The sequence below is a fragment of the Grampus griseus genome (genome assembly GCF_964374135.1).
Source record: "Grampus griseus genome assembly, chromosome: 6".
Taxonomy (NCBI): Eukaryota; Metazoa; Chordata; class Mammalia; order Artiodactyla; family Delphinidae; genus Grampus; species Grampus griseus.
Genome location: NC_139000.1, coordinates 48300069 through 48312112, shown reverse-complemented (window position 1 = coordinate 48312112; position 12044 = coordinate 48300069). Strand labels below are relative to the sequence as shown.

Genomic DNA, 12044 nt, shown 5'->3' with positions numbered 1-12044 from the left:
TATTGTTAAGAGCAAACATAAAAAGGACTTTTTGGAAATGTGTGTATGTGTGTGTGTGTCTGTGTGTGTGTGCATGTGCATGTTTGCATAGCAAGAACAATTGTGATCTGTAGGTATACAGATTACTCTAGCACGTTTCTCAGCCAGTGTTTCCTGGGAGAATCAAGCCCTAATGCTCTGCAGTATTCATTGTATGTAATGGATCACCTTCTCTCCTAAGAATATAGGATGGTCCATGTTATGTACCATCCTTGAGAGAACTGAGAAGAGAGTCATTCAAATAATTTTCTGTGTTTTGTAGCTCAAATGAGGAATCTGGGTTGGGAAAGACTGAATTGTGTCTGAAAAGACTACATATCAAGTGATCTTTCATGATTGGTAACATACGTTGGTATCTATAGCTAGAAGGGAAATCTGCTTAGAAATGGATTTTAGATACTTAGTATTTCACTCATTAATCTATTGTACACGCTTTGTATTGGCTGATTGGTAAAGCTCTAGTTCTAAGGCCTCTGTGTACCTTGACTTTGCAACAAAGAGGGAATGTAACAGAAACTGTTCAAGAAGTTAATGAGGTGGAGGGCCTTTATATAAGATACTTGTAGGGCCATTATCATTGCCAAGAGAGAACCGATCTAGAGACACTGCGGAGAAACTTAACATCATTTGTGTGTTGGTGCAGCGTGCTGCGTTTATTTTACTGGGATGGGCTGAAATCGATCATTTGGGAGCTGATCTAGGACACCTGCTGGAGTTTTCCTAGCTATTTTCATGCATGTTCTGGTCTCACCCAGGAGTACTTAGTAGGCAGTCAGGAGATGGGACTTCAAGTTCTAGTTCCCCTAACTAGTTTTGTGAACTTGGGCAAGTCTTCAAATTTATTCATTCATTCGTTCACACACCAATTCAGAATTTCTCTAGGAAATGTATGTGATAAGTATTGGACTGGCTTGAGGAGACATATAATCTTGCATCTTATCTCAAATAAATATTCAAAATATATTAATCAAAAGAAACTTTTTGGAGGGTGTTTTTCTCATCTGTAAGGTAGAGGATTTGACTATAAATTCTGAAGGCTTTCTACCTCTAAAATTGAGTCTGTACAGTCTGTATTAAAAAATACATTTGCCTTTTCCAAGTTAGCACAGAACAATGACCTTCTGTGTGTGCTGGCCACAAAAAAATTAGTTCGCTCATATCTTGGGGTCTCCTCCATTTTGTGGTGCTTTCCACGACACAAGGGCAGTTTGGGTATCTGTGACTTCTTTCCTGAACAGAATTGAATTGAGTTAAATCAGGTTTCTGAGTCATCAATCACAGGCCTTCTGCAATCCCAGACATTATTACCTGGTGAGGTGTGTGTCAACCTGCCCCAGGCAATACCAGGGTAGGGGATGTGTAGTCCACTGAGTCATTCTTTCCCTCCTAATAGCACCATGATTATAATTTAGGCAGGAAGAAAATTAGCATTCTTTGACTACTTACTGTATGCCAGGCACTGTGATAGACACTTTTACATGGATTAATCCATTTCATGCTTATTTTAAAGACAAAACTATAGAGGCTCAGAGAAGTAAAGCGTCTTGACAAGATCTGCCCCACTAACCTCACTGTTTCCTATAAATCGCATGTAGACCTTAAATTCCTTTACAGGGCAGGAGACATTTAGAGGAAAGACAGAGGACCCAGCCTGATTTTAAATTTATAAAGGATATTATGGTTGGTTTTGCTGCTGGACATTTTTGTCAGTGACTCAGCCGGGCATTAAAATCCTGCTGACAGCTGATCAGATTATTTCCAGATGAGTTCTCCAGAACTGTAGAGTAGACAGAGGTCAGGAAAGGCACCAGCAGGCAGCAAAATGGGGTTTGTGCTTTGGAGAGAGAGACACAAAAGGAGTGGCAAGGTACTCTTCGGATCAGGCATGCGTTTCTGGGAGGGATGAGGGTATACTGCAGAGAAGTGGGAAACAACCTGTGTCTGAGGTAAAGAAACAAGGGGAATGAGAGAATGAAATAAAAAAAAAAAGGCACTGTGTATCCTCAAAATCATAGCAAGGCCTGAGCTAGAGGGAACACTGGCTTGTTGTTTCCTATTCAGGCAGCTCAGCTGCAAGTCTAGGTATGAAGCAGGGTCATATTGAAACCCAGATGCTGACTCTCAGCTCAGCAATCCAAACGAGAAACCAGCAAACCCAGGGATCCATCTCTAAAGAATGCCCAGATACTTTAGCTGCGTGACTCCCACTCAAATCCACAGGAAAACAACTGCATCTTTTTGCAGCACTTTGAAAATGTGTTCTTCACCTCATGGGCTGTAGAGCTGCCCCGTCCACATTTCAGGCTTTCTGCTCGAATAGGCTCGCCTCCCTCTGCCCTGTCCAGAGGTGAACTGTGTACCATTCAGATACAGGGCCTACTGGTTGTGGGAAAAGGCCTTGAGTTCTGAAAGGGGTTACTTGCTTTAGAAATCACCATGTATCAGTGGGGTGATTTTAAAATTTGTTCAGAAATTCTTTGAAAATCTTCCCTTAGTCTGGCTGGATTCAGTGACACACTTCTAAGCAGAATAAAACAGAAGTGATGGTGTGTGGCTTCCAAAACTAGGTCATAAGAGGGTTCCTCTTCACTCTCTCTTGGATCACCTACTCTGGGGGGAGCCAGTTGCCATGTTAATAAGGCAGCCTCCTGGAGGGATCCACATGGTGAAAACTCCTCCCAATAGCCATGTGAGTGAGTCATCTTGGAAGAGGGTACTGTAACCCCATTCAATCCTTCAGATGATGCAGCCCCAACTGACATCCTGACTGTGACCTTACGAGAGACCCCAAGCCAGAACTACCCAGCTAAGCCACTCACAAATTCCTGATCCGCAGAAACGGTGATATAATGAATGTTTAAAGTCGTTAAGTTTTGGGGTAATCTGTTACATGGTGATAGATAACTAATATAATACTGCATTATTATTATCTTCTTGGAGACTTCAAAACATATTCTCTTCCCTCTACTCTGGATTCACTGATGCATCATAATTGCATGACCTCCATTCTGCCCCATTCTGGTCCTCTAAGCTGCCTGGCATTCCATCCCTAGGCTCTGATCAGTTCTGGTTCCTATTCTACACTGGGGCTATGACTACCATCCTCCACGTTCCTCATACGTCTGACCCCAAACACTATCTCTCCTCATTTGGCAGATGATCTGACTCCTGTGTTTACACATTTGCCAGCTGGATGACCCAAGGCAGGTTATTTACCTTCTGGTCTCAGTGTCTCCATTTGTAAATGGAGATTAATAATGATTATAACTACCTCACTGGGTCATTTTTAGGATTCAATGAGATATAAAACGCATGAAATGATCCACATATGAACTCAAAAAAATGACAGTTGCTCTTATATGGAGAAGTAATATTGCATAATAGGTAAGAATATCATCTGGGGAATTGGATGGCCTAGGTTTACATCCCAGCTACATAATTTATTAGTTATATAACATTGGGCAACTTACTTAATCTCATTGTGTTTAGTTTCACCATCAGTAAAATGGGAAGGATGATAGTGATACTAAAAATAGCAACTTCTGAGTGCCATTATGAGGATTAAATGACTATCTGTGTAAAGTGCTTAGATGGATGTCGATACTTATTAAACTCTACAATTGTGTTGATATTATCATTGTTGTTATTATTATTTCAGTGATAAATGATAAACCTCCAGCTAAACTTCAAAATCCTGCCATCAATTCTCTGCCTACATATTCTTTCCTCGTCTCCTTCGGTTACAAGGGTACAGGTGGTTAATCTCCCCTTTAGCTCTGGACCCCATCACCTCAGGGCCACTCTAGGACTTATTTCATTAATTATCTCCTCTCCAACCCTAACTCCATTTCTACCATAAACTTATAAACAAACTCAGGTCTCTCCCATCTTGAAGAAAAAAATCCCTCAAATTATGGCTCCCCTTGGCTCCTCATGTCCCTTCTCCGCATCCCAGACAAACCTCTAAAAGGTAGTTTCTACTTGCCATCTCTACTTCTTTTTTTTCCTCCTCAACCCATTGAAATATGGCTTGATCCTCCATCATGCTTCTGAAACAGCTCTGACCAGTGATACCAATGATGTCTGTCTTGATCAAGTCGATGAACACTTCTAAGTCCTTCTCTTCCTTAGACTCTCAGTTGTACTTGGCATTGCCCTTCACTCAGTCCTTCTAAAACACAGTCTTCCCTTGGCTTCTAAAACACTCCCTGGTTTTGCTCCTCCCTCTTAGCCCTTCCTCTGGTCTCCTTCGCAGGCTGCTTTTCCTCTGCTCAACCGTTAAATATTGGCTATCACCAGGATCCGGGATATTATCAGGCCCTCCTTTTCATCACTCTACATACTCTGCTGTATGTAGTGATCCATCCACTGCAGTGGCTTTAATTATCATCTATATGCAGATATCTTCTGAATCTAAGCGGGTAACCAGATCTTTCTCACTATCCTGCTGGACATTTTCACATAGATATTTCAAAGGAACTTTGAAATCAACATGTCCAAATCCAAACTCAACACTGTGTTTACTGAAACTGTATTACCCATGCAACTGAATGTAGCCCTGAACCTGAGTGTGGTCCAGGTTTAGCTAGCATTGGCTCCTTCATGACTGTAAAGACTTGGGTGGGTCTCCTTGTCTCAACTTCTCCTCTCACATCCTCTGAATATATCGTATCTAACCTAGTCATAGAAGTCTAATAAACTCCATGTAATAACACTCCTGGGAGGTTTTCTGAGCTTACAGTATGAAGTCACATTTGGCTTGCATCTGAAGTAAATGAAAAATGTACTGAGTTGAAAATGACACTAGAATTATCAATTGCATTATTAAACTTGATTTTTCTTGGCTTAAAATATAAAAATGACATCAAAAGAACACTTGCCAATTAAATGTAACAACTCTTAAAGGTTATAAAATTCTGAGAATATATCTACAGCTTAGGGAAGACAGAATATATTGAACGTCAAGATAATTTAATAACCACATAAGATGATGCTTTGGAAATCTACCTTGTGTTTTCATCCCCAGGCTAAAATGAAAAGTGCTTTTTCTTGTGATCATGCCTAGATTTTTCATTTGCCATGTGTTTTGTTAATCTAAATTTGGGAAAAGACAAATCATAAAGGCTTCATAAACTGTTCAATTACTTGAAACAATTCTGGTCAGATTGTTTTCTAAAGCAAGAATCTAAGTCTGAAATGAGTCATATAAAAATCACAATTCACTGGAATTTCTTTCTTGACTTAACACTGGTGACACTTTCATAATCATCATTCGAGATTGAGAGTATTTAGGGACAAAGAAAAGGGCTCAGGTCACTCTCATTGAGTCTACTTTTGAGTTTAATTTACAGGCATAAGATATCTGCCAGTATCTCAACTAACAATAAAAACATAATATCATTAAATATTTTCTTATATATCACTTGGCATACTATTGGGTTGGACAAAAAGTTCATTCGGGGTTTCCCATAAGATTTTATGGGAAACCCCGAATGAACTTTTTGTCCAACCCAATACTAGTTAAGAGTATGGGCTTTGGAGACAGTGGATCTTGGCTTAGTTTTTTTTTTATGGAATAAAACGTATCTCAGCAGGCTAATATATACAATCACAGAGAGCTTCCTCAAATATGAGCTCAATAAATTACAATTACTATTATGATTATGCTCATTGAAGTTGTATAAAATAGAGCAAATGTTTTATAGTCAACTGAGAGATGAAGAAATCAAATCTTATAAAGTTTAAGTGACATGTCAAGGCCTTATGTTCATGCAAGGTATTATGTTAGTGGTTACCATCAAACAAAGAAAACAATTTAATCCCTATTTTTGAGGAGTTTTTAATTAAGTAGAGGAAAAAGACAGTTGTGGGAGAACTACCATCAGGCATATGATATTGTGGGTGAAGTCAGGGAAGCCGTCTGGTAGAAGGGAGCCTTGAGCTTAGTTTGATGGAAGTATAGGGTTACGGGTTGCCATAAAAGAGAAGAGCAGTAGGAATAATATGGAGACACCACAGAGGTGGAGTTAACCTTAAGAGCTGAACAATATTCGTTTTCAGGTCTAATGGCAGGGCAAAAGATTGTTACTATCTCAGTATTCATAGCATTATTCTTCACCAAAGTCTGTTGTTTTTATCTATTAATTGAAAGATTTGGTTAAACAGAGTTGAAGGTATTTAAATTTAAAGAATCAAGGCTAGTTCTATCACTGAGTTGGGAGGATCATGCATCTTTCAAAGGGGTTACAGAAGAGCCTCTTCTCATTCCACATTTCTTTGTCTCCATCCCCAACGTGTAGAGGCTTCACCATCCACCACCCAACTTGAGCTGCTACATAAGAAAATAGTTTTATATTCAGATACTTGGTTAAAAAATCCCTCAACTATAGTTACTATAGTACGATCAAGCTCTGTAATATGAGTAGAGATTAAGTTGTGGTAAAGTTGTGAACCAGATATAATTTATCATTATATTTTTTCCATAATGTTTATTTTCCCTGAAGCCTGAATTTCATCATGGCCAATCCATCTCCTCAATATTTATTGAGTACCTACTATGTGTGTGGCTCTAAGTTGAACTCAGAATCCAAAGATACATGCCTTATATCTTTAAAGCCTAGTTAAGAGATCAGACTTGAAAGGAAGTACATTTTTCAGAATATCTAGAAGCACACCCTAGGACAAATTAATCTTTCTTCTTTATTTTTAGGGCTAGTATTTGCCTTTATGGTGTCATTCCAAAGGTATATTCAAATTCTAAAATGAATAGCAACTGTGATGTCTACTACTCCTATCAATAAAATAACTGTAGTAGTACTTGAATTTTCAGCTTCTAAAAGTGCTCATCTGAGAGCCAGCCCCACAGAAATAAAATGATCTATATTTTCTATTGGTTTGGATATAAATCTACTGTAATAAAATATCTGGCATAAGATATAGAGCCTTTCTTTTATCCTTATTTTTTAATTTATTTCAAGTAAATTTCCTGGATTTCCCTTGACATTTACTTTGTGCCACTTCAATCTTATTCTGGAACATAGACATAGACTTGACCAAAAATGCAACAATCCTATTTTTTCAAATGATTGCATTTTGATAGAATTCTGAAGTGGTCAGGATTTTTAATAGTATGTTGGTTGTTTTTCTCTGCTACCTGATGTCTGATCCTATAAGGTTTCCTTTTTGATGTTTATTACATGTGTGTTTGTTTATATAAAATGGAAGAAAAAGGATAGAAGGTATTAAATCAAGCTAGCTATGGAAATTATTGTAACTACTTAAGAAGCTTACCAGACAACACTTCTGTTTTAATGAATTTTAGGGAGATTTTTACCAGTGACTACATATTTCACTCAAATACTTCTTTTTATGACAGCCTAACATCATATTCCTTTTAAACTATCATTTAAATTATACATTAGAATAATAAACACATATTTAAATGTCCCTCAAACTATGTCATAAATCCTGTATACCAAAAACAGCACTTTTGGGAATTCCCTGGCAGCCCAGTGGTTAGGACTCTTTGCTTTCACTGCCGAGGACCTGGGTTCAATCCCTGGACAGAGAACTGAGATCCCACAAGCCACGTGGTGCAGCTAAATAAATAAATAAATAAATAGAAAAGAGGAAAGAATCTATAGGAAAGAGAAAATTACGATTGGAAAGTGAATCACCTAAATAGGTCAGTACACAGATTAAAAAAAAAAAAATTAAATTAAAAAAACCTCACAAAAAACAGCACTTTTGCTCCAAATAATTTACAACTTGAAAAACAAACTCTTATTATATAAGAGCCTGAGAAGTCCTATGTGTATTGTGGTTTCCCAATTTTGGGGGAAAAGCATGCCAGAGTGGTTGAAATTCAACAGATCTTGGTCAAAGATTTACTAAAAAATGAAAATACGATTGTTTTTCCCGTGCTCTCTACAACCTGCCAATTTTACTTCCTCTTCTCGGTCTCTCCGCAAGTTCACTTGGATCTTTGTGAGCCATGGCTTGCCTTTATTAGACCCCTGTGAGCAGGGACAATGAATGTGCACATTTTATTGAACTTATAAGTGGCTTTTTCTGCTCCCTGAACTGGGATCAAGTCTAGTTTTGAAGTCAGACAATGTAAGTAAGTCCCGTTGGCACAGGCGTATGTAAGTTCCTATTGGCACAGAACAGGTAAGAAATACAGGGAGAAAGAAAAGAAGAATGAAAAAGAGGAGCACATGAGGAGGTGAAATCAGAGAAAAAAAGCTAGAATTGGAGGGAAATGAATTAGGGGTGATTCACCCAACCCAGCAAGGCAAGTAAATACAATATAAGTATTGTCTTTCCACAATCATACAGAAATAGAAGACAAACAAAATGACACAGAAAGGCAGTAGGCCAGCATTCTCTGCAAATGATTAGGCAACTGAGGTAATTATATGGTTACTCTATCTTGAATAAAGAAATAATCAGCCTTCATTTATTCATAGTTCATCTGCATGAGAAAGTTCCAAAACGGTTTTCCCCCCACAAAATTGAATAATAACAACTCAGGTTTACAAGAGAGATGCTGAAACTATGAACATTTAAAAATGACTTCTGAATCATCACGACATTTTAAATAGTTAATTCATTTGTTAATAAAATGAACTATTAGATGCTCTTGGTATTAGGGGGCATTTTAGCATATTCTAATTCTTTAAGAACTGTATTTGTTCTAGTTCGCAGCTGATATATACTTAAAAGCCAACTTGGAATCTAAGGCAAATATTAACCCAAATACGTTCCATCAAAGACTAGTCCCAGATACTTTGAAAAGATTAGTATTACTTTTCCAGTCGGTTCTGCCAGCATAACACTTTGGGAATTGCTGCTTGAGATATTCAATTTTTGTATGATACAAAACAGCAAGTACATTTTAGTTAAGAGAATATTACACTGATAAAACTATCTCATTCCTTATTCTACATATTCTGGATAAATTCGTGTTTCTACATGTAATTTGGAAGCATAGATATGGACATTTCTTATCACTTAAAATAAAGTTATTTGTCACTTAAATAAAGTTCTGAAGGATTCAAAGAGTGTTTATTTACTGCTTCCATTTCATGATCTTTGATTTTTAAATTCAAAGTATTTTGCATTGCATTTTAAAAAATTGCACATACTGTGTTGCACTGAAATAAGATGGTTTCATTATACTGCAACACAATAGAAGAAGCAGTTTAGGACCAGTTACTTCTCAACCTCTTTGATTAAAAAAAAAAAATTTTTTTTTTTTTTTTGACTCTGACAGACTTCATGTTACTTAGAGAGAACTGCGAAGCACATTTATTACTCTATGGCAGGCCCTGATTGGGAATGGAGGATTGTATTGATCTGATATAGAGAAGCATTGATAAATAATTAATTGCTAAAATTATTGGGGACAAAAGAAATAAATAATGCATGGCAATCTGTGTACATAGTCTAACTCATACCAGTGGAATTTTGGAAAGTATTACATAGGGGAAAAAGTCTGGTTGTTAGTAGGAGAGAAAAACCCTAGAAGGTAGGTGGGGAATGACCTGTTTGTGGTTTTAAACAAACGAAAAAGAGACCCTGGAAATAAGACAGTGACTCAGAAAAAATAGGACCAAATTCTCTCTGGCAAAACTGTTGATTGATTGGTCAGTGTGTGGCTCCTGACATCAGAAGAGGAAAGAGAGGTTAACAACCTGCTGAGTTTGGTCAAGGGCTTCTGAGTAGCTCCAGAGCAGGAAATAAAGATCCCAACTGTGCCACTCCTCACCCAAGCATTTAGCAAAAGAAAGGCCAACCAGGGAAGCCACAAGTTTGAATGGAAAGAATCTCCCTCTGTAGCCTCCTGTCCTAGGTGAAGGGCACTCAAATAAAGAAGCTGGAGACCTGGGGTGAGGAAAGTCCTCATTTTATGTATCAGTCAATGAATTCAAGCTGTTAATTAATCTTAACATAACTGTGCCAAGAGCACTTGCAAAATTTGATGGGTGATAAAAGACCATTGCTTGATTCAAACCAAGAGGGTAGTTGATAAATCTTACTTAGGACCTTTCCTAATCCTAAGAACTGACACGGAGTTCACATAGATAGATTCTGGAAAATAAATAGTCTCCCATAACTATTCCTAACATCAGTTTCATTTTGGGAGGTGGGGACTGACAGAGTAATCCAGTATGCATAGTTTGAATTCTAATTTTATTTTACTCTTTTGATATCACCTCTATGAGAAGTCACATACAGGGAGCTCCCAGGACTTACATCTCTTCCAATCAGGTCCTCCTGGTTTTCCACAATTCCCCAAGGGGCGATACCTATGGTACATATCTTCCCTCGAGACTTAGATGCATGGTCCTTCAAGGCATCTCCAACATGACGAATAACACCTAAGAGGAAAAAGAGAAGTATTACTCTTGCCTTTTAAAGCAATTACTTTCCATTGATCTAAAGGAAATTGTGGTAACTGTTTTTCCTAAGATTAAATGCACTGAATATAAAGTTTTGACACATTTCTACATGAACTACACATGTTCAGGAGAGAACATAAACTTGCACCTCTAATGCCAGATACATTTGCTGGACTTGTATATGAACTCTAGTAATACATTTCTTATTCTATCTCATATGAAAAAAAAGATGTATACAGTATCTATAAAAAGAATAAATACAGGGACTTCCCTGGTGGTCCAGTGGTTAGGACTCTGCACTTCCACTGCAAGGGCCATGGGTTCGATCCCTGGTCAGGGAACTAAGATCCTGCAAGCTGCGTGGCCAAAATAATAATAAAACTTCATTTAAAAAAAAAGAATAAATACGATACTTTAAACTTAGAGAATCTTTTCTTGTATTATAAGTATAATGATGTGTTACTATGACTAAGTACTAATACCATGACAATATCCTATAAAAAGCATCATAAATAATATTATATTAAATCTATACCACAGTTTGTGTATGAGTTAGGGTCAGCAAATAGAGTAATTACTTAGTTCAGATTTTATTAATCTTGATTTCAACTTCTTATTTATGGACACATAATGTGGAGACCCTGCTTGTAAAGAAAATGTTGACATATTCTGTGGAAAATGTATGTTAAAAATACATAAATACACCTTTTTAGACATCATTCTAATTATTTTCCTCTTCTGTCATAATGGCCTTCCCATCACCACGCCTTTCCTCACCATAGTTAAGAGTGAGAAAATTCAGTTTACAAGATGGTAGGGAACTACCTTTTATCTTTTAATAAACCATTTAAATAAGATATAATTTCTAATCTTTTAACTTCTCTCTCAAGTGATCATTTTTATAGAAGATATAAAATACATTCTCTAAGAAAAGATGCTTCCATTTATACTTTAAGGAAAATTCCACCCATTCTTCAAGGAAAAACTCACACCTAGTTCCATCTCCTATATGAAAGCTGAGTTGGATTTGATTTCTTCTCCATTTGAACAGGGTTGCAGTTGGTATATTTTGAATAGTTCAATATGTCACTGAACATATTCTTCTTTGGTTCATAATCACATGTGAGGATGTCTCTGCTCAGAGTAAACTCATTTAGGGAAAGGTTGGAGATCAGCGTCTTACTCTCTTCAGGTGCCAGCACAGAGCGAGGGCTCAGGAACTGGGCACCACTGAACTAACTAAGCACACAAAACACACCAGGCAATTTAATCACAGGAGACAACAGACATGTGTGAACAACTCAATTCTGAAATATTCATAAGATCAAACAGAAAGAGCCTCCTTTAAAAAAAATCAAATAACAGAGTAGTGTAAATAGCCACTAATCCATGCTGAGCTGTGCTGGGAGCATTGGGAAGCATATCAATTTCACTTACTATCTCATCTATGGATCTTCTAAGAGAAAGTACTGATAAAGAAAACCAAATACAAGAGTAAAGGTGTGAATATTAGTGTTAAGTTTTTTCCTATTTATATGCAAAACTCATTTGGGGTCCAGTCCTGGACAAGAAGGTTAACTTCATGGTAGCCCCTCCCTCCAT

The 12044-nt window shown here is 37.4% G+C and overlaps 1 protein-coding gene across 21 annotated transcripts in view; it reads right to left on the bottom strand.

The window, feature by feature from the left end:
- Window positions 1–12044, bottom strand: part of TRPM3 (transient receptor potential cation channel subfamily M member 3) — a gene marked incomplete at both ends in the record, with an annotated part of 787829 nt that overhangs the window by 229550 nt on the left and 546235 nt on the right. For all 21 annotated transcript variants that reach the window (XM_082657218.1, XM_082657236.1, XM_082657222.1 and 18 more), the window contains one exon: window positions 10297–10421. In XM_082657218.1, the coding sequence (XP_082513344.1) occupies window positions 10297–10421 (125 nt within the window). The remainder of the gene's footprint in view (window positions 1–10296; window positions 10422–12044) is intronic.